Below are 23,464 nucleotides of genomic sequence, written 5' to 3'. Positions count from 1 at the left end.
GCGCCCGTTTCTTCCCCTCCCCCTCGGGGTGGGGGTGGGGGTGGGGGTGGGGTGGGGCGGGGGACAGGGGCGCCCGCGGAGCGCATCTATTGGCAGCGGCGTCATTGATCCGAAACCGCTCGCCGCCTGCCCGGCCCGGAGCCCGGCTCCGCGCGACCCCGAGCCCCGGCGCCCCGGCCTGTGCCTGCCCCGGAGTGACAGGTGCTCCCGGCAGACTTGCCGGCGACTCCCCGCCGCTCCGCCGGCCGCCCCGCGTCCCCACCCCGCCCCCCGTCCTCCCTCGCCTCCCCCACCCCACCCCCCCCACCCCACCCCCACCCCCACCCCACCCCCACCCCCACCCCCACCACTCCGGCACGGCTCGGGATTTGTTTAAACCTTGGGAAACTGGTTCAGGTCCAGGTTTTGCTTTGATCCTTTTCAAAAACTGGAGACGCAGAAGAGGGCTCTAGGAAAAAGTCCTGGACGGGATGATGTGGAAAGGAGCCTGCGGTTCCCCGCGGCCAGAGCAGGCTCGGCGCTCCCCCCGCGGCGCAGCCTTCCCCTGGCGGTGGTGAGAGGGACTCCGGAGTCGCCGCTTCCCCAGGGCCCGCCGCGCGCGAGCTCTCGCCCCGCTCGGCCAAATGCTCCTGCTCGGGCTTCTCCTGCTGACATCCGCCCTGGCCGGCCCCAGACTCGGGACTCGGGCTGAGTCCAGCCTGAGCAGCAAACTGCAGCACTCGAGCGACAAGGAGCAGAACGGTGAGTCGGGCCCCGCGCCCCCGCTCGCTCCTGGCCGCCCGCGGGGCGCGCGCCTGTGCGTGTGTGTCCCGCGGGCCCCGCGCGCCGCTGCGCGATGGGACCGGCCGCGCCGCCCGCCTCGGCGGGGGCTCCGGGGGCGGCGAGCGGCCCGCGGCCTCGGGGGCTGCCACCGGGCGGGACCCGGCGGCGGGGGGGGGGCACGGCCGGCCGCGGCGGGGAGGGCGCCCCGGGCGCGACCGCGGGCGCCGGGGCCGACGCGCTCGGCTGAACCTTCGGCTGCGGAGTTGGGAGTTCAAGACCTGCCCCAACCCCGAACCCTAAATGAATGAGCCTCGGCACGTTGCACTTCACTCCGATTCTCTCTCTCTCTTTTTTTTCTTTTTCCCGTGGGGAGGGGAAAAGGGGGTGTTTGAGGGGATGCATCAGCCGCGTTCACTGAAGCGCTCACCCTGGAAAAGGCATCAATTCATCAGTAAGTAGGTAGGAAATAACAGAGGTCAGGAGGCCGCGTGGACCTTTTCAAGGGGAGTTAAGAAATGGATCTCTCTTGCGCGCTCTCTCTCTCTCTCTCCCCCTTCCCCCCCCCCCCCCCCCCAAATGTGCCTTTGTGCTCCCAAAGCCCTTACCTTTCTGGTGTGTGTTTTTATATGTGTTGGTGAATGACTGCTATGTTGTGTGTGCTGGAAACGACTTAATCCTGCATAGGAAATGAGAATTACTTTCAGCTTTCAAGTGTACCTGAAATGTTTAGAAAACTCTCAGATGCGAGTTCCCCTGGGCTGGGATTGCACAGAGCTGGAGAAAGGCTCCTTTCATAAAGCCAGGGCAGCTTCAGGGTGTGTAATTTGCTTAGCCTCTGAACCCCATATGATTTACATCATTCAATTTCTAAACTCTTTTTCTCTTGATCTACCATTATGAAGTCATTTTCGAGAATACTTTGTAAATAGAAATTTTATACTGCACATGAAACCACAATGTTAATGTAGGCTGTCTAAAATTAGAATATTAAATGCCCTGTTTACAAGTGGTGCTCTTAATGTTACTTGAAAAGCGATGTGCATGGGTTTTGTTTTTTTTTTTTTTTTTTTTTTTTTGACTGCTTTGTGTGCCATCTACTCAGAATGCAAGAATGCTGTCACTTTATTAGCCAGGGGGAACTGAACACGAGCAGCATACCTAGAAAATCAGAATGGTGTGTGCTGCGGCTTCAAGTCACAGCAACTTTTCCCTTTATGTATTGGGGCCGTGTTGTTAAAGCTTCCACTTTGAATGCGAGCTCTCTGTTCGTCCCGAAGAAAGCGCAGAAAGTTGTAAAGCGCAAGGATAGATTAAATAAGGATTCCCCGAACTTTTGTGGCCGTGATTTGGACGTGTTGTATGTGCAGCAGATACACATGATCACGTTTATCGGCCAGTATTCATGTAGTCAGTCGCTCCTTACAACTTGCTAATGTGATGGCACATGGCACCTGCAGGCTGCTTGAGCTGCTGATCAAAGGGCAGCCTAGGGATCTATCTCTAATCACAGGAGCTGCAGAGGACTGGGGGAGAGTGATCAAAGGAGCCCCAGCACCAGCTGTACCCTGGCAGGAAACAGAGCAGACCAACCTTTGTTCTTTTTCACGTAAAATAAATGTCCAGCTCAAAATGCTGCTTCTTCCTAGACAGGCTTCTCCAAAATGACGATGCACAATATTCGTGGCCGCACACTTCTCTGTTGTATCGTTCCCGTGCCATTATCATTTCTAACTTCTGCGCTGTTTTATCAAGCCTGTCCTGGCTTCTGTCACTTTTCCCGAAACCATTTGCGACTTGTGCCTCTGGTTGTCATACTTTCTTGTGATCCACCAACCATCATCACTTTGTAATGGGCCCCCGAGAGCTCTCACCGGGTCATTGGCCACTTTACTGAGGAGGTGCACACCCTCCGGAGAGGTGAGTTCATTAAGCCAGGCCACACACACTCTGTTACCATCGGAGGCTGGGCCATTTCCATTCCTAAGTTGCCTGATGCTAAAAATAGCCTGGCTGTTTCCTAATCTGTGGGTAGAGGATTGGGCTATGTTTAGCTCTTGGGAGGGTTGGCAGCAGGAAGTAACTGGAGGTAGAGAACTACTCACCTTGTAGTTTTTAGCCTCTGGAGAAGTGGGACTATCCAGCACCAGGGGGCAATATAGAGCTATTTTCCTGCACATGCTCAGGTTGATTTTTCTGCTTCAGGTTTCCAAGATTTGAGGATAACAGGTAGGTCCCAAGAAGATCCTGGAACTTCTTTATCTTCTTTTTTTTTTTTGGGGGGGGGGTGGGTGAGTTCGAATTTTTCATTCCCTTATGTGGGATGTTTTTGCCCTTGTAATGAGTTCTGATTGATTTTTGATTGCACTCATGGTATTCTCAGTTTTGAAGATTGCCCAATTCTGGAAGTACAAACCCTTCTGGAGATGCCATACAGAAACGTCATTGGCCCAATATGCGCATTGCATCGTTTAATGAAAGGTCTTCGAAGTGCCAAATGTCCAACTTGATCTGTTTATTGTGACTACTGGAAGTCATTCTGGATTTCAAAGACCTCTCCCCAGTGATACTGTCTTTTCCCTAGTAGTCTAAGTCCTCAGCTATTGAGGCAGTCGGATCCCAGGACTGCCTCATTTCCTTACTAACTTGGTGTCCCAAGAGGAGCTGAGCTATGAATGCATGGAAGTTGATGCCTATAGCCAATGCTAGATATTTGGATTTTGGTTGGATCGTGGGAAGGTGCTTCCAAATTCATCTTGAGGGATCAGTGTCATTTATCCTGTTGTTATTCATTATGTGGTTTTGGGCCTAATACTCTTTTGCAATTCTTGCCGCTTTGCTGTGAGAATAGCTTTATCCTCCAATATTACGTTACCTATGTGTCCTTAGTTCTTAACCTGAGGTCTAACCCCGAAGTCTCACATGTAAACCAAGGGTCTCCAGGTGTAACTTAAAGATGGAGATAAAAGATTAGCACACTGACTCATGTAGGGTTCCTGGCCTATACCTCCTGTATGACCATGGGAAAAATGGCTAGTATCTGCGTGCACGCCCTTAGAGGATACCGCCTGCCATAAGACCGGTAGGTTCTGGGATGGAGAAGGAATCATACGCATCACAAAACCAAAAGAAGCAAAGCTTGCTTTATCGATTGCGTATAGCCCATATAGACACCACTCACAAAGTTGCTGATGGAGTTAGGCCTCATCCACACTGTATCATTGGTAAGTGATTTTAATTTATCCATAGAGCCGAAATGTGCTTACTGTTCTCATTTTTCTTTAACCATCTTGAGTGCAGACTTGGAATATTTCCCTATTACTTAGGGCTATCCTAATGAACATCATTTACCGTATGTGCTCTTTGACTCAAGAACTTTTGTGGCCTGTAGGGCCATTTACCTTGGGGACAAATGATCCTCTAGGAATGCCTTTCTGAATACACGTATCTTGTGTTTGTGGCTACGCTGTCTGTCTTTTCTTCTGGGGCCAGCTTGCTCCTCCTCCTGCCATGTGCCTATGCCTAACAAGCCTCTCCCCCTACCCTTTCTAGGGCATGGCTTCAAGGCTCTATTTTACTGAGAATAGATAATCACAATCCTTCAAATGGTGGCCAAGAATAAATAGGATCTTATCCAGCGCTAAAGGGACTTCCGACGAGTTAGTCTATAAGTTGTAGTGCGTGACCTTTGTGATATTTATTTTGTTTAGGGGATTTTTTTTTTAAAGAACTTCCTCCTTGTTCTCTGCTCGGTTTCAAACTGTTGAGGAAATTGAAGAAGTAAAGTGCCATTATGTAATGATGAACATTGTCTTTCACAGTGACAAAAAAGCCCCATTCTGTGTTTTGGTAACATTTCCCTCCTACCAAGTGTTATCTTTTACAGTTAACCTGATGTATTTTATATTCACCTTGAAAAGATGATGATCAGGTCTGTAGGAAGCTTTAGGGACTAGCACGTTATGTGTTAAAAAGTTTTAAACAGAGGCCAGGATCTGACACTAAGGGTTCCCCAGTGGTGGCACTGGTGGCACTTTGTAGACTTCTATCTCAGGCACCAACATCTTAGCTTTATCTATTCTTATTTCATCCCTCCTGACACTTATTTTTTACAGATCTTCTTTATATTCTCTTCTGCTTCATGTTTTTTTTTCAGCTTTTATAGTGCTAAAATTCTGTTTCATCTACAAACTTACACAGTTTTCGTGGAAACAGAATTCTAATCATAATGCGATGTGTTAAGTCAATAAAAACAGAATCAATGCATTCATAACGTCCATACTGCCCCCCCACCAAAAGTTCCCAAAATTGCTAAAATTTTCCCCATGGGTTTTTATTTGTGTTAACCAAAATGATAGAAGTCGTAAAAGTCCTTTTATCTACTCCATCTAGGTTCGATGCTTCTGGTTGTTTTATTTGGAAGTACCATACGTAGCCAGAGTGTCTCTATATAATGCTGTGTGATTTCTATGTGACTTATTTATTAAACAGTCTCTCTGTGTTATTTTTCTCTACCACTGCCTCTATGATTTTTTTTGTTTTTCTGAATCTCTCTTATTTCCTGAGGATACCTCTAATGGTTGATTTTCAGTTGGTATGTACCAGTACTACCATACAGATTGTTAAAATACTGAAATATTCCTAATGGGTTGGGAAGGAGCCAGTGCTACCCTTTTAGGACAAACTGACCATCATCTATGAATCAGAAACTACACAGTTAATGCTTGATAGGACATCCAGGATACTACTCAGGATACTACTCAGGACGTCCGGGATACTACTCAGGATACTACTCAGGACGTCCAGGATACTACTTCAGCTCTGCTGGCCTCCTTCCTGGTTGATCCACATGCCTGCCATATTCGTTGGTCACCATCTTCACACCTTTAGCCACTGACAATTTCAGTTATACTGAGGTCCAGCTCTTCTCTTTTCTCCTCCCTGCTTGGCAGCTGAGGCCAAGCTGAGGCTTAAAGGACATGGAGTAAGGAAAGGATGTGGCCTTTTTTAAAGCCTCCTTTTCGCAGCTTCTTTTGTTCTATCTTGTCAAGGTTGGGGCCTGGGAAGTGTGATGAAGCAGGGAGGCGCGACTCACATGGCCTGGGATTGCAAGCCTTGATCGGTTGTTCTTGTTTCTGTGGGCAACACTCATGCATGGGCAGCAGCTTACTGTCATCTAAATTAAATGGATCATCTTCCCATAGGTCTCCTTTTCTGACCCCTTGATCTGAGTTAGCCAGCCCTCACTATCACATCAAGGTTAATTAACTGCGTAGTACTTATTATCACTCTTTGCTATTCTTCTTGTTATTAATCAATTAATTGTAAATCTACCCCACTCACCATTCCCAGAGTATATAAATTCCCTGAGAGTGTGGACCTTGTCCATCTTGCTGTCTGTGGGAGCGTGAGCCCCTGGAACGGGATTGTACATAGTATGTGCTCAATAAATATTTGTTGGATGATTCTGGATGTCGGGCCTTATTAGAATAAGACTATGGTGTTGACTACAATAGTAGAGCCATCCTTGAGGATGTATTTTTTGGTCTTGGAACTTCTACACTGTTGGACATTTTTCATAGGAAGGTTAAACTGGTTTATTTATTGGTTGTGATGTGTTATGCTAATCAGAGTACTACCTGACAATCTTGGATAATATGCCATGCTATCAGGTGAGCCTGTAACCAAGTAAGTGGGTATGTTTCCTAGAACGGGTGCTGGTCACTTTCTTAAAAGTGCCATTGCTTAAAAAAAAAAAAAAAAAAAAAAAAAAAAAAAAGTGCCATTGCTGTACATACATACCTCTGTGTTTTCTCAAGATGAGGTGCTGTGCGATATGAACCAAGGATCTGAAGAATGGTAGATTTTAGGTGGCTGAGATGCCTCCAAAAGCAGTGTGCCTTCTATCTTATGCTTGTGGCTCACAGTTGCATAGGCTAGACATTAGCAATAAATACGGTGCGTGAAATGGTAGGACTAGAAGGATCCCGGGAGCCTTGTCCTCACCAATGTGCAAAGTGAGACCTGGAGAGCTGAAGTGACTCTGTCTAGGTCACCGTTTAGTGCAAAACTATGAAACCACCAATGTGGTCATGTGGGTCATGTGTCTTCCCTTATGTAAAGAACCAACGGGCAGATGGAATTCTAGTTGTAACATTCTGATGCTTCGTATAAAAGCCATTCTTTATTATTTCTGGGGGTTGCATGCTTTGTGGGTTGTAAAGGGAGACGGGACACCCTTGATCCTGAAACACACTTATAAGAACATTAGGGAAACCAATCTCAAAATAATCACATTAATTAAATATAACAGATAATCTGACTGATACATATATATTATAATATATATATTATAGTATATCTATTGGGATAGAAATTGAAGAGTTTGGGAAATAACTTGAAATACTACCTTTTGAATTGTTACTATTACATGCCAAGACTTTATTTTAAGAAGGTATACTAGGTCCATAGATAGATGATGTTTACTCTAATAGTTTGGTTTATTAACTGATGATGATGAAGAGGATGGTTGACATTGGAATGCTTGGGTCCACAAGGGAGGTTTCTTTTAAAACAATGATTTTGAACATTTCATTTCACTGGTAAAAGTATCATAGGAATGAGTAAATGAATGTGGCTAAGTGGGCTCCAGAAAGCACAATTCTGTTATTTTTTTGAATGTATATAATGAGTGACCTTATTTTTGTATACATTATAATATATAGGATATTTTATTCAGAGGTTCAAATTTCTCTTCAAAGTCAAGAACATCAGGAAGGAAATTCATAGCTGTGGACTTGAATGGCTTGCCTAAAATAGGATTAAATGACCAAAATTTTATCTGTGAAATTTCTAAATCTGAGAACAGAAGGAGCTATAAAGATTATATATAAACCGGAGTTCTACTAATTACGCTTATCATTAAAGTCATGTTACTAAGAGTGATTTTTTTTTTTTTGGTAGCATTAGCTCATTTTGTCTTTTACTTCAAGAGAATACATGTCAAATTGAGCTTAGCCAATTCTGTCTCTTACCTGACTTCACACTAGACTTCATATGCCATCTTCAAGCACTTATTTCCATTCTCCTGGTGACTGAACAGCCTCTTCCCTGGACATTTGACTTTTGTCTAAGCCAAGCCATCTTTGCCAGGCTGGCTTCACTAATTTTGCTTTCTTGTCAAACTATCTTCCTTCCTTCCTTCCTTCCTTCCTTCCTTCCTTCCTTCCTTCCTTCCTTCCTTCCTTCCTTTTTGTACTTGTTTTTTTTTTTTACCCTATTGGAAGGTAGTTGAGCCATTTCTCAATCAAATGAGGTATGTATTGGGTTGTTGGGTTGTTGCAGGGAGGAGGGCCTGTGTTTCTGAGGGAAACCAATATCCCTGACAGCAAGAAGTACATTGATGGTAAATGCAAGGATCTAGATTTGCCCTGCTGCTGCTTGCGATGTGTTCTGATAAGATGCCAGTGAGAGCTCTCAGGAGAGACACAGGAAGGGCAGTATTGGGATGCCTTCTTTGTGGGTGGGTAGACGGGCCTAAAGATCTCTCCGTGGGTCTCTGGTTTTGTAGTGCTTAATAATGACACCCTAGGAGTGCCTGTTAGTTGCCACACTTGTGCTCAATGTTTGCACACAGCTTATCTTTATAACCTCCCCATCAGGTATAAGGGAAAACACCAAGGCTTCACTAGCTAAGTAGCTTAGCCAAGGTCTCAGAGCTGGTAAATGTTTGGACCTCGGTCAGACTCCAAGCCAGGACTCAGAGTCACATGCTTCTTCCTTCATGAGTTAAGTGGTCTAATGTTTTATTAGAACATTGTTTTTATTCAGCAAATATTTATACGCATCTGCTCTTGGCTAAGCTCTGCACTAGGTGCTGGATGCACAAGGAATAAGATGCAGTGCTGCCCTTGAGAAGCTCCATCCGAGAACGATGACAGATCCTCCTTTTAATCTCATGGGCTGCTAGTGCTGTGCTCAAAGTGCTCTGGGAACGTGGAGTGCCTTCTTTCGCTTCAAAAATCCTCTGTTGATTGACTAAGTGGTTGACTCTGCCTGGAAGAGAAGAGCAAGGAGAAAAGTTCTCACAGGGGAGGTGACATAGTTTGAAATGAGTCTGGGAGTGGAAAAGAGGGGAACGTTCTAGGCAGAGGGAACAGCCTGCACCAAAGAATAAGCACAGGCACGAAAGGGCATATCCTGTGGGAGACCAGAAGACTCTGGTGTTGAATATGAGCAGAGGCAAGAACATAGTGGAAAGGCCCTGATGCTGGTCACAGTGGCACTTAACAAACAGAACAAAAGAAAAGGTGGTCTGTGTGTTTCAGAGCTACTGAAAACCCTTTATTTTCAGTTATTTTCGAAGCAGACATGTAGTAGAAGAGGCCTGCTCTGGGGTGTGTCGTTGACTGCTTCTTGGTGCAGGTTTGTCCCAGTCGTTAGGGGTGTTTGGCGGTTCAGAATTGGCTCTAAGGGCAGGCTGGACAGCCTCAGTTACACTCAAAGAAGCTAAGCCTGCGTCCACGCTACTCTCCCTGGCCTTCTTTATGTAAACAAAGAGCTGTTTTCACACTTCATTCACAAAATGGATGGCATGCGGAATGAGGCTGGGTGAGGGATCAGGAGATTGTGGTGAAAGAGAGGCAGCTCCCAGCACGCTGAATTAGTGTAAGGAAGCTATTACGTTGCAAGAGGAGAAGAAAACAGCCTTAACACTTTTAAGGGAAAGGCTTTCAAATTTTGTGGAAAATTAATTCCTGTGAGGCTACGTTGAGTGACTGCATCATTTCTCTGGTGAGGCTCATTCTGGTCCCTTATAGACAGAGCTAGGAATATTTTGTGGTATTTAAGGACTCGAGAAGAAGGAGTTTCCTTCGTGAATGTGCTTCCTAGATACCATGGCATTTTTTTTTTTTTGAAGCTATGCTGTTTGCATTCTAGGAAAGCCTTGTTTGTGAGTGGGTACTATTTTAGGCTTTTCAATGTTTGCAAGATGGAGATAGGCTTCTGTGCTTAAATATGCCCAGCTGGCCATTGCACCTGCCTTTTGAGTCACTCCAGAGATCAGAAACCATTAACAACAGAAGTTGGACTTACGTGGTACTTATCTCATGTTGTTTCTGGCAGTTATTTTTGCTGGGTATTTATAAGGACATCTGTCTTTTAAAGAGTCGTATTACTTATCCCTTTTTTTTTTTTTTTACCACTAAGGAATAAATCACAGCTTGTTTCCCATACTGCCACACACATTCATAGTCTGAGGTGATTGGAAATGCAAATTCAGAGTCGTTAAAGCATTATAATTTCTTTTCCTGTGGCATCAGACGATATTTGAAATCAGTGTACTAGAAGGAACATTTGCTTAAAATGTGATTAAGATGCAAACAGATGAGAAGAAAGAAAGATTCAGTTCCTTACTGGAAATTTCTTACTGGGTTTGGAAATAAAGGGAACCTGCAGTATTCATTTCGGATTTATCATGCTTTAAACCAGAGATGTAACCAGTAGGGTGCACGTTGTTTAAGAACACAGGAAAACAGCTTCTGATGCTTTCAAATTACTCGATGGAAATCTATACTAAAGACTCCTTACTAGAATGAGATTTACCATCAGATTACTCATTCAAAGGACAGACCAAATTCAGCTGTATTTCTTGTAGTGGTTCTGGGATATGTAAATACTATAACAACAAGAAGAACAATTTGATAGTGGACGTATGAAAAGCATTGCTTTGCACATCCAGAGGCAGAGATGGGATGTGCCAGAGGCAGATCTCCTCCACTGGAACTATGTTTATGTTGCAATGGTAATAAAATGGGTTCCCATTACAGAAGCAGCGATGTCTCTGAAGCCTTTTGTTCCTGACTTTACGTTTATTTATAAACAAAAGCGCACTCTATTTGTGGAGGTCTACATGAAAATGAATCGCCTCTACAAAACCGTGGACTAGACCTCATGGTGTTCTTATGGTTTCAGATGCAGCTTTACGTATATGGAGATACCTATGATGGGCTCAACTGTATCTTTACTTTGTGTTAGTCACTGCAGGCAAACTGTTTGGCTGTTTCTAGAAAAATCAATAGTCTAAAAATAGCAGGTGTTTCCCAGGCCAAAACCTGACTCAGATAGCGAGAGATGTTGACAGTCTAGATACCTTAACTGATAAATGCCAAACCTTGAAAAAGTAGTTTGCATCTGTTTTCTCGTGAGAGCATTAGCAGGCTTGGGGTTTATAAGCAAGAAGAAGAATGTAAAATAAGGAATCAAATGATCTCTATGTTTATTTTTCAGAGAAGCTTTTCTTTCACGGTATAAAATCTATCTTTAATCTGTGCTGATAACTTTTAATAGGCATCAGTTGGGTACCCCATTAAACTAACTGCTTTAAAATGGTTTCCTTTTAGAACCAGCATTTACATCCTAGGAAATCAATTAGAGCGTATGGATTTCACATTTCCCTTGCAATCTTCGTTTACAAGCATTTCTGAATGACCAGCCTACCATAGCAAAACACTCAGAGGTGCAAATCTTCTGGACAAAGTGCAAATGCCACATTTACTTGGAAAAATGGAAAAAAATAAGACTTATTTAATATATCTGCCGAACATTTAAAACTGCAGAAAGTACAGGAAATACTTTTGGTGTATGGGAATGTGTGGTGTTTCCAAACTACAAACATTGTTTTGAAAATTTCCCCGGTAGTGGTGAATTATATGAGACCACGTCCATCTGAGGAGAGCTTGTTTAACTGGCTTGTGGTTCTGGGGCTCATTCAAACACTCTTAAACAAAATAAAGGGAATGGATGTAATAACTTCTTTATGGAAAGGCCGTAAAAAGGTACAGGGCCATGTAAACAAATTGGGTCATTTACTAGATGTTTTAAGTGATAGATTTGTAATCCAAATTCAGGGGTGTGTATTAGGTTTTATAGGACCGTGACCATAGTCTACTCTAAAAATGAGATAACAAGCTTATTTGTTTGTTTGTGTGTTTGTTTTTCTTTAGTGCATGGAAACCCGCCGTTGCCATATTATACTATATTCTGAAAACATAAGATTTTGAGCACTTGTATTTATAAGTTTGTTCGACTTTGGAAAATAGTTAGAGACCCATGCGTGAAAAGTTGAATTGACCTGTTTTTTGGTAGCACTGGGTTCTGTTCAAGGAAAATAAGATGATTGAAATTGAAATTTTCCTTCTGGGCTCAGACATGTCTAAACTAATTGTAAAATAATTGTTCTGGCTTACAAGAGTAGACTCATAACTACGACTATGTAAAGTAGAAATCCAACAACAGTTATGATTTACAGTGACTGTAACTCTGCCAATCTTGTAATAAAACCGCTATTATAACCAACCTACTGTGACATTCATTTGTCTTACTTGAGACGTAGATTTAAAAAAAAAAAGTCCTCTCTCAAGTTGTCTCCCTTTAGAGAGAGGGGCACTTTATTACTTTAGGTATTAATTTACCTTCTCTGAAATGGGTATAAGGGCAGTGCCAGAAGGGTCCAACAAAGCGAGGAGGGGGTGGGAATGTAAGCGTGCATGGTGCTGTCTGTGCATTGGTGGTGATGACTCGTGGTGGTGGAAGCCAGAAATAAATTTGGAAATTGAAGTGAGGGAAGGAGACGAAATAATTTCTATGTTGATACCATAACATTTATTCATTCTGTGACTTCTCTCAATCAGGGTTGGCTCACTTGGCCATAAAGGAAGTAGATTGTGTAAGAAACCTCAGTAAAACTCAATGAGCCTTTCTAAGTTTTGCAAACTGATGGCATCATACCCTACTGGCAACTTGTAAGTGTTACTGCTGGAAGTTTGGCAGCGGAAATAACTGCTCCAGCTTCACAAGCCTTAAAAAACAAGGGACAATGGTGGATATTATAGTTTCTGTGTAATTTGTGACTTGCTATTTCTTTCTTTCTTTCTTTTTTTTAATGAGTAACTTAGGGCGAGGTGGCCTGAAGTCTATGAAAACCCTAAGCCCTGCTTTCAGTTGGGTTCCGTGTGACCTTAAAAAAAATAACAATTCACATCTTTTTGCCTTAGTTACCCTCCCACCCGTTTTATATAGCACGGAGTTCTGCGTGGTTATATAGGACCTAAATGAAAATGCGTGGCACTGAGGTGAGTACCACAACGGGACACCAGTACCTGCCTGGCACTGTGAGGCACAGTGAGGGATGTGACACTGAATCAGACTCAGCAGTCACTGCCCTTTAAGTAGTTTAGAGTGGAGTGGGGTGAGAAGACATGTAGCTCGCTGTAATACAGAATAAAATACAGTGCTCCGTGGGAATTGAGGGAAAAGCAAGATTATGTACAGCAAAGCCATTAGAAAACACTTGGGAAAATTGTCAGGGGAGGCTTCTGTTCTGAGCAAAGGCACCTGGAAAGATGAGTGACCCGTGTGCATACAGAATTGAGGGTAGAGTGGGGTGGGTTGTAGGAGAAAGGGGGTAGAGGAGGGGAGTCCGGGAAGAGCCATGCGGTGAGCCCAATGTGATGTGTTCTGAGCGAGACCTCAAAAACAGAGTCAGTGGGCAGGTGATGAGAAATCAGAGACACCACAGGCGGGACACTGATGGAGTACTTAGCCTTGAGTAACTAGGAGAGGGAGTGATTCTGCGTGCTTCAGTGTAGACGCCTTGTTGGACTTCCCACCCGGCGGTTCGGGCACCCAAGCCATAGACAGAATCTGAGTCCTCAGGGTGTAAAGCAGGTGGAGACAGACTGAAGGTTGCTGAAGAGTGAAGAATACAGTTAGAAGGAAAAGGAAATCCCGCCTTTGGGGTCCAGAGCCATGAAGGTGGGGGTGAGGGGGGAAGCAAGAGAGAGAAATGACAGAAAAGAGGAAGAGGGGGGAAGTAAGAGAACAAAACAGGAGCAGAACTTTAAGGTAGATGGAGGAGGGTGCTGAGGAAGGAGAGAGAAAAGTCAAAGAACCCGGCCTGCAGGGTGAAACACCACAGAGATTCAAGACAGTGGGGGTTGATGGGTAAAGAGCTTCTGATTTTTCAATGTTGACCAAAGACAAAAACGAGAACATGGAACCTCTTGAGTGTAATGGGGGGCATGGATGTGGGAGCAAGAATGGTGATGGAGTAAAGTGTAGAAGTGAGACATTGAGTTTTTAAGGCTTTGGGGTAGCTTTTGGTTTATGAGGGAAGGAGGTAACAGAGTGGCTCCAAACTGGAGGAAAAGAGAGAGGAAAGAAGCCCTTTTGTTTACTTGTTTTGATGGGTTTGAGAGAGCTCTGGAGGGGGCGAAACGGCTAAATGTGTGACGAGAGATAAGGCTTCTGGGCTGGAAGTGTCCCTCCTTAGCTGCTGGAGCCCAGGAGAAATGGCAGCAGAGCATTGGCAGCATGGCCAGCGCATGACAGACAGAACTAGACAGAACTGAGCATCCCTGGCAAAGAAGTGGGAATTAAAATTTTGGAGGAAGTGAGCCTTGAGACAGATTTTGACCCAGTGGGAAAGTGACAGGAGAACAGGAAAGCTGGTAGCCATGGCTCCCTGCCGGGGGGGGGGGGTCGGCCCCTGTGGTGACCTGCTGGCCCTGCCTCACAAGGCCAAGCATTGGTACCAGGAGATGCGCCATAACCGAGGTAGGTGTTTGTGCTGGGTCAGTCCCCCTGGAGACGACGAGAAGGTAGGTTTTGGGATATGGAGAGGGAGGAAAGAGTGGGGCCGGTAGGCCGAGATTTTGGAGTGCCCTCAGCAAACCCTAGTGATAGGGAGGGAGTGGCATGGGGAACACTGCGTGTTAAAAAGACTCATCGGAGCCAGAGTCAGTAGCGACTTTTAACCTGTTCTCCAGCTGCAGGTGTGGAAAACAACCAGGGGGCCCCAATTAAATGGTCCCTTCAGTGGCCCTTCCTTTATCTCTCTGGTGCTGATGTCCCTCAAGTGTGCCCTGAAAACCCATAAAAGGTAAGGTGGGGGCACCTCTGCGCACCTCTGGGATCTCTGCTGTGGGAGCTCCAGCATCTGTTGCTAGCCCTGCACGGGGGGGTTGGTTTTGTGTTGTTTTCAACAACTATTAAAGCCGCATAGAAAACTGTTGGAGGTGGGTTCAAGTTCCAGCTATCGCTTGCTCAAGAGAAGCACAGGCCTCAGTGTGTGGATTCCGCACTCCCCAGAGGGGCTGTGTTCCCAGGACGTTTGCAGGCTCAGGATTGTTAGGGGGATCTTCTGTGTTCCTGTGATCATTGGCAACATGGACCTGAAAGTGGTTTGTTGGATAACCACGGCTATCGGGCCTTGATCAAAATACAACTTTCCTTTTGCTGCTTGTGAGTTTTATTGAGCAGGGGAGGTCTTCCCCTATCCCAGGACGGAGATTTCTGCACCACATGGCTTTTCAGTTCACCCTTAGGAGACACTGAGTTCTAGAGTGGTGTCAAGTGGGAACACCCTATGGTTCAGAATCAAGATTGCCCAGCCTTTTGGAAATTAAAGCTCCAGATGTGACAACTCTGGACCTCTTCGCCACCTCCTTACTGTCGCTTCGGTGTGAGGGTACCTGTCCTGTTTGGCCCGCGGTGCCATTCTAGCATCTAGTTGCCCACGTTTCGAGAACTCCCTGTGTCTCACAGCTGGGCTTGCTTTCAGAGCTCCAAGTCTGAGAAGGCGATTTCAAATGGATAAGTCTTTGTTCTGCTTCAACCTGATGCCTTCACAGACACTTCCAATGTGTGATGCAGAACATGAAACAAGCACAGAATTCTTGTCAAGCTAATGAATGAGAACAGTTCTATTTTGTGAGTGGTGGAATAATTATGTTTGTAGTTCCTGCATTCTCACTGCCATCACCCTAGGTCAGGTGCAGGTTACCTAAACTGCGGCACAGTGTCCTTATTCTCCCTTAGAAGGCTTTCCCCCACACCCTCCCACCCCTGATGGATCATGTACCTCAACCCCCATGATGGAGGTTGAGGCGGAATAATCATCCTGTAGCAGAGCTCTGGTTGTGTTCCCTCAGTGCTTCTCAGACTTTAGTGTGTACACGAAGCATATCACTTGGGGGCTTTATTAAAATGCAGGTTCTGATTTTACGGTTGTTGGAGGGGCCAGAGAATTTGCATTTTAGCAAGCCCCCAGATGCTGCTGCTGGGCTGAGGATCAGACTTGGAGTAACAGGGGCCTGGCTGGGTGTTCTCAAGGTCTGCTGTGATCTCACCTCAATCTTTCCAGTAAAAAGATTGCACAAAGCTGATCTCTTATCACCACAGAGATGACTCCCTGCCTCTCCCTGGCAGTTCTTCTAACCAAGGAGTCAGTGCAACCCAATAAACATCAAGTGCCTTGTGTTCTAGTTACCATGGCACATCCTGCAAACAGATCAACAAGATGTAGCTTTTTGAGTACTTGATGTCGACAAACCAATGTGGCTTTTCGTACGCTAGAGATCTGCTTACGATGCTAAAGGAACCTAGAGATGTTCCGCATCCTGGTCATGAGAGGCTTCTCATGAGGCCATCACTTGAGTTGGGTCTTGAAGGAGAAGGAGAATTCCCTACAAAGGAAGAGAGTTCTAAGCAGAAGGCATAGACGTGTAAGAAAGCATGAAGTCTACTGAAAAATAAGCTTTGTTTGGTGGGAAATGCCATTGAAAAGATTATTCAGGGATTGTGAAGGACTCTGACATAAGAAGGGGAGTGTCTAGATGTCGTGTTACAGGTCCTAGGGACAGCTACATGCTTTCCACACCAGCTCCTAATGCTCAGGGCTTGTCTCTCCCCACCCCCACCCCCCAATTTTGTATTCTTGTGTCTGTCTGTGCCAGATCAGTAGCTATCCACTGAATGATCCGATTTAGGTTTTGTATTTTTGCTTTCTTTGCTTTCAAAAAAAGAAAGAAAGAAGAAAGAAAGAAAAGAAAGAAGAAAGAAAGAAAGAAAGAAAGAAAGAAAGAAAGAAAGAAAGAAAAAAAAGGGGTACATCGGGGTGATCGTAAAATGCAGAGAAGCTGCAGGAGGCAAGGACACCCATTTGAAGGCCTTGGTGATAGTTCAGATGAGTACGTGGACCAGTTACCACATGTGTCCCTCCCTCCACACGTTCCAAGCCCGCGTGTACTCAAGGTCTGACAGGTGCCTCCTCCACCAGCCTTCAAGCTCTCCCGTTCTGGCCTCCGCCCTGGCCTGAACTCCCAGTGTGTTGCAGAATTTACCAGTCTCTCCTTTAAATTCTGGTTCTGGAGGTGTCTTTTCTGTCATAATTTTCAAGTGCCAGAGAATAAAATGTTGACTCATCTTTAGCTTTAGTGTCCCATTAGGTGGTAGGACTTTTAAGTGAAGTGAAAACAGCTCACTTAGACCCAACACCACCAGTTCTGTTGTAGTGTTGGCATCTGGTCTCACAGGCCCTCCGTGATAGGCTCTAAAGAAGTCATATGCTTTATTTCACAACCGAGGGATGTAACTGATGTCTGGCTTCATTTTGAGGAACTAAAAGGGGATACACTGGAAGGCCTCTTAATCTTTCTGCTTAGCCTGAGTAAAATGAACGTACAAAGAACCTTATTAGCAAAATTATAGTGATGACTGCTTAGAATGTTATTTCCTCAACAAGAAAAAGAAATGTACCATTTCCAGGAAAATTATTTTTAAACAGGGAACTTTATGATTAGCGTTTATTACAGTCAGAAAAGCATGACTATCAGAAGCCCGTGTTCAATAGCTTTCACTTATTTTTGTTTCGAATGATTTCCTCCTTCTGTTCTTTCTAGTGAATGTGAGATTTATTCTCATGTGCCTTCTTATTTTCAGTTTGGTTTTCCTTTCTTTTTTTTTTTTTTTTTTTGCTTTGGGGTTTCGAGATTGACAACTGTGATTTCTCCCCTGGAAGGCAAAAATCTTGAAAAAGTCATTATTTCCAAAAATCACTCAAAGAATGTGTTTTTTTTTTCCTTGGAAATAAAGTCGATTTTCTCAGCTCTGATCATATGAGATTATGGGCAAGTAGTCCTTAGTTCTGGCATGTGGACAAAACAGAAGCAGCCCCTGGAGAGAGAGAGTTCAAAATTCATGGCAGTAAGCACATGTTCAGTATGCCAATATTTATGGTGTCACAACCAAATTAAAACCATACCCTCTGCTATTTACATAAGGACGGTACCCAGACTGCACAGGGTTATTTATGCCCACATTTCTCAGTAGATTTAAGGCAACAGAGTTGTTCAGGACTCTTAGAGGCCTGACTCTTTATTTTCACATTCATTTTATTTGTCCCTGTGAGGGAGAGTGAGTTGTCTTCACTTATATTCCTTTTGAAGTCATCCAGAATTAGCAGGGGTGGCGTTTAGCAGGGGTGAAGACTGACTTTGTGCTTCCAAATGCAGTGGATTTGCATCCTGGTATTAGTTGCTACGCTGGGGGAGTTAGATGTATGGGTTCCTGACAGTGAACACTGATTGTTTCTTAGAGGAGGAATTTTCAATCTTTCATTTCTAGTGTCTTACTCATGCTATCAGACAACCGGGGTTTCACCCATTTGGAAAAAAAACAGGCATCATACTTTTGGTAAGAAGACATATTTTATGTCTTTTTTTAATTTTATGTCTTTTTATGGCAGCTTTTAAAGTAGCACCATCTGGCAAGATTTTCAAGGACAATAAAGTTTCGGAAGCATTGTTGAATATACATCTCATTTCTCTGCTTTTACAAGACAAGGATCTCTAGAAATTTAAATCATAACACGTGATGCACTTGCACAGCAACGTAAGGGACAAAGATAATGCAAAAGCTACAGTGGGCAGCAGGTTTGGTAGGAGCCGATGAATCACATTTGCTGGTGGATGTGACATCTGAGTGTGGATGCATTCTTTTTTTTTTTTTTTTTTGAATGCATTCTTAATGACCTTTTTGGAAGTCCTAGATTCTTGCCACATTCCTTCTGATTCTCCTTCAGCTGAGACTCTAGTCTAGCAGACAGTCTGGACAAGAAGCCAGTGTGCTAGATGTCTTTGGTAGATTGGCTGTTGGGTTTTTTGGGAGGTGGTCATATAACCATCAAGTAAGTCATCAAGCGGAAGTTTTCCACTACTGGTGACTGCAAGTGGCAATCTTTTGGGCAAAGCAGGAGGCTTTTCTCATTTATAGGATAAAATATATATATTTTTTATGAGTAACTCTCACATGAGCAAATGAAGCTTGATTATGTAAATCTTTCTTTTAGGATGGGATGGAATCCAAGATATTTAAGAAGTTATTTTATTTTTTGAGTCCAGTAATTTAAACATTGTGCTTAGGCTCTTTTCTTGGTACTCCAAACATTTATTATTAAGATTTCCTTTGGTGTTTCCTTAAAAAGACAAAATTCATCGTGCTTTCTTTGCAAACTGTTGTCTTAAACATACACAAAACAGAAAGCAAGCTTCACTATTTCTTTTAGACGAATTATTCGGTTGTTTTTATGCCCACGAATTTTTAAGTGATCACAGATTTTTTTCACTAATCTTTTCATGTATTGTTTTGGTACTGGAAAAAAAAAAAACCTGTGTAAATCCTCTGTGTGTTTAAATCTAGGATTTAATTAGATTAATAAAAAATACCGAGGAAATTTCTTTGGTCGTATATTAGAAAGTTGAGGAAGATCACTGGCTTTTGCAGTTCATTAGTGGATCAATTTATTGAATGTTTAGCGTTAGGGATCTCATTTATCAGACAGTGCCTTAAGCATTGGGGAGAATTGGCATATGCTGTTTACATTCTTGTCTGGCTGCCAAATTGATTTTTCCATTTTGTATGTGACTTAGGTCTTTGTACTGCAAGAGATGCCAGGTTAAAGAATAGTTTCTGTCTTAAAACATGATTGGATTGTTCTAACGCTTGTCAATATTTTTGGTGAATAAACAAAAAATACACTTTCATTTAAATGTTCTCGAAGGTATCTATTTGATTCTCTGCGTAGTAATGAATGTTGGTGACTACCTCAGCGATAGCTGACAATAAATACTGTATTTCCTAAGAAGCTTGGCAGTATCCTCGTATGTCTGTGTGTAATAACTAACCTATAATTTAGGCTAACTCCATCATTATCTTGTGACTTGAGATTCTTTGTTTTTGACTGTTTCATGATTCCTCTTATATTTTATGGAAAACACCTTGTTTATTTAAGGGCAAATAGGATGTTGGTAAAATGAGCTATTTAGTAAAAGCCCTTAGGAAAAAAGTTTTAATTATTTGAAAACCCAGTATTTTAAAATCCAGCAGATTTGCCCTTTTGCCTAAATATACAATGTCTTATGTTGTAAACAGGACATTTTTTGTTTCATTTCAGTGTACATGTTAAAACAGGTTACACAGCAAATAAGCTAATGTGACCAATCATTGTCATTTTACTTTTTTTGGGGAAGGAAATCTGAAGCAGAAGAATATTCCTGGAGGAAGGATTTTTTTTTTCTACCAATTTAGATATTTCACTGACAGTCTCTTTGCCCCTAAAATTTGTGCTTGAAATGGCCCAAAGATTTTAAGTGTGGTGTATTTTAGGGGCCTGAGTACCTCTGTGGATTTAGGAATGATTTGCTTTGGACCTTGGTGCAGTGAGTCTGCAGTAGAAACAAGGATTTTAATCTTTCCAATCAGACGGAGCCTGGATCTCCAGGCTCAGATTTTGGCTACATTGAGAAAGACCTTTCTCTGACTGGATTAGCATCACAAAACTAAGGGGAGCATCTGGTATAGAGGCAGAGGGGTTGGCTTCTTTTTATTATCATGTATCATTTGAGTTGTATATGATTGTATATGATAGGTTGATATCATGGTACTCAACCTGAAACCACTCAGGAGTCCCGGTTAACTTATGCCCATTTGTTATGACATACCAATCAACATTTTCATTTTGACATTTTTTGCCAGTTTTTTATCAGTTTCTGAATTTTGCATTTCACAGAATTGTGAAGTCATTTAGCAATTTAACAGGCACATTTCGGAGATCTATGTATTTGTGAATGTAAGTGGGATTTTCCCAATTAAGCACTGCTTTGCAAATGTCCTATTAAATTGTAGGCAGGTTGGGAGGGGGGGGAGGCAAAAAACAAAACCAAACCAAACTTTCCCTCTATCCTTTTAGGTTCTGCTGTGTGTGAATTAAGCTGATGAAAGAAGATTAATAGGAGAAAGGGCACAGAGATTTTGTTAATATTTTAAATTTTATGTGCATTAGGGCTTTACAGAAAGAAATGGAAAACCCAAAGTAGCAATTAGATTTGGGAGGTTTATATACCATTTTAGCAAAGGGCTTTAAATTGTGGGAAAAATCTATTGGCTGGTAGATGTAGGGGGGAGGGCCCCAGGCTGGCTCAGTCGGTGGAGCCTGTGACTCTTGAGCTCAGGGTTGTAAATTCGAGCTCTCCGTCGAGTGTAGAGATTACTTAAAAATAAAATCTTTAAAGGAAGAGAAATTTATGGGGGAAACTAATGGGAGATAAGAGTTATTTTAGTCAGGTCTGTTTATGCAGACTCGTCTCCCTGTCTCCGATGATAAGGGTACCTCTCCTCATCGTGGTACGGGAAAGGGGCAGGTGGGGGGAGTTTATGCCCCCTTTACAAAAGGAAATTTATGATCTGCTTTTAGGCACATAAGAGGAGGGCAAAGAAGTTTTCCTGCATTTGCTGATACTCAGTTGCCTTAGCTCAAAATAATCCTGGTGCCAAAGTGGCATATTTTGGGGTGGCATGCTCTATATCCCTTTGTAACCACTGGGTACAACAGTTGGCTTTTTCTAACAGCATATGTGGCCCAGGAAAAGGGGTAGAGCGGGTGTGCTGGTGGCGGGTGGGGATGCTGGTGCTCCTGCACCTCTGAGCAAAATTACTTTTGTGTTGTGATCGGCTCCAAACGTTACTTTTATTTTCTGATCCCCTCCTTCTCTTCCTGTAGGTAAAGCTGAGAGTTACAAACAGCATAGCTGCCGCCAGGACAGGACTGGATCTGTACCATCTCAGATCCTTCCCTAACCGTGGTGGGAAGGAGGGGCAAGGAGAAGCAGCTTCTCCATCCTCCTCCGTGGCATTCTTGATTTCCGTAGAAAATCAGAGGTCATTCTAGTAATACCCCGCTAGGAAATGTGAAGTGTTATGACTCATTTTATTTTGATTTAGCACAGTATAGAACATTTCTTGGCTAGCAAAGAATTCCTTTTCAAACTGCCAGTCCTCCCCAACACTTCTGAATAGGTAGTTCTCTCTTTGCACATTCTTCTGGGTTTAACTGCTGTGTAACCTCCTAACCCCTCATTAATAATTTCCTGAGGCTGGTTTGTTATAAAGAAACATTGCAGCATAGACAGTGTGTGAGTATGTGTGAGTGTGTGTGTGTGTGTGTGTGTGTGTTTATGTGATTACTCCTTAATGACCAACGCAAATGGTAGTAATGCTCTGAAGGGAAAAACAAGTGAGCATTAGATTCTTTCCCATTAGTGTGCATGTAAATCAAGGAGATCACACCCTTAGGCAGAAGGTAATGAATGCGTTTAACTTCTCTTCATTATTCAAATTAAATGGCTCACTTTCTATATTGTACACACATTTATATGGCTTGAGTATTTAAAGGAATCATCGTGAATCTTTCAAAAGCTTCTTAATATTAGGATGCCAGAGGATAGATTTGTCTCCTTTTGCTTCTTAACAAGAACAAGAAATCACCGAGGAACTGAGTGTGTTTAGAGATGGGCATTTGGGTTTCCACTCCTCTACGCTGTAATCTGTTCTCACCTTTCTCATATTTCAGCTGCACATACCATCAGTGAATTTAACACTGGTCCTGTGGTGGCCAGTAGACCAATAAACCTCCCATGTGAGAAATGCTGTGAATTATACAAAATTGTTGTTACTCATGGGATACAGGGTGGTGATCAAAATGTTGTCTCCTCCTGGGAAAATGCTCAGTCTATACTGTTAAGTGAAAAAGTAGGGTGAAAGTTGCATTTTAAGTGTTTTTATGTATGCCCACAGAAATGTTTCCATGTAGAAAGACTAAAGTCTGCTAAAACGTTATTAGTATTTTATCTACAGGGGCTGTCGGGGAGCAGTGGGGGATGCGATATTTTACTCCCTAAAATGCATTTAGGATTTGCTAAATTTTCTATAATTATTTTCTATTACTGCTATGCTAGAAACAAAGCTGTGCAGTTTTTAAGCTTAATTTGAACAATGAGGAAGGGGGGCAAATACAAACAATAGGTTTTTCTTCTGTTCTCAAGGAAAGCACCTAAAATGCAAGACTCGTTTTTAGGAGCCTAGGAGATGGTGTTCTGAAAGGTGGCCTTTTGGGGTTAAGACGTAAAGTTGGCTCTTAGTTTTATCCCAGAGGCTAGCTGTGGACACATAGTCAAAGCAATAAGGCTGTTGCGGCCGTCGGTGAGGAGAGCCATCTCGACAATTATCTATGTTGTTTTTGGCACTTTGCAAGAAATGTTGTTTTCACAAGACCTAAGAGTTTTGTCTGGGAAGAAAGAAGATAGCTGCCAACATTTGGCACCATATGGGGTTTTCTTCTCCTCCCTCCCTCCCTCCCTCCCTCTCTCTCTCTTTTAAAGCTTAGTGTATAGTCTGTATATCCTGCTCTTAAGCCTTAAAGATCAAGAAAATATTATTTTTTTTGTACACTTGTTGGAAACATCTGGACCATGCCATTAGGTTGCACACCCCAGGGTTTGTTTACAGACAAGTGTGTGATATAAACCAT

General features: G+C 43.3%; 1 protein-coding gene across 2 annotated transcripts in view; it reads left to right on the top strand.

The window, feature by feature from the left end:
- Nucleotides 1-336: 336 nt before the first annotated feature.
- PDGFC (platelet derived growth factor C) overlaps nucleotides 337-23,464 on the top strand; it is a 197,981-nt gene continuing 174,853 nt past the window's right edge. The window contains exon 1 of one of the 2 annotated variants that reach the window (XM_035698899.2): nucleotides 337-741. In XM_035698899.2, coding sequence (XP_035554792.1) covers nucleotides 624-741 — 118 coding nt within the window. In that variant the 5' untranslated portion in view covers nucleotides 337-623. The remainder of the gene's footprint in view (nucleotides 742-23,464) is intronic. The other variant, XM_025438684.3, reaches the window with a different exon arrangement.

This window comes from Canis lupus, chromosome 15, assembly GCF_003254725.2.
Source record: "Canis lupus dingo isolate Sandy chromosome 15, ASM325472v2, whole genome shotgun sequence".
Taxonomy (NCBI): Eukaryota; Metazoa; Chordata; class Mammalia; order Carnivora; family Canidae; genus Canis; species Canis lupus.
Note: the sequence above shows the minus strand (reverse complement) of the source record. Positions and strands in the feature narration are given on the sequence as shown.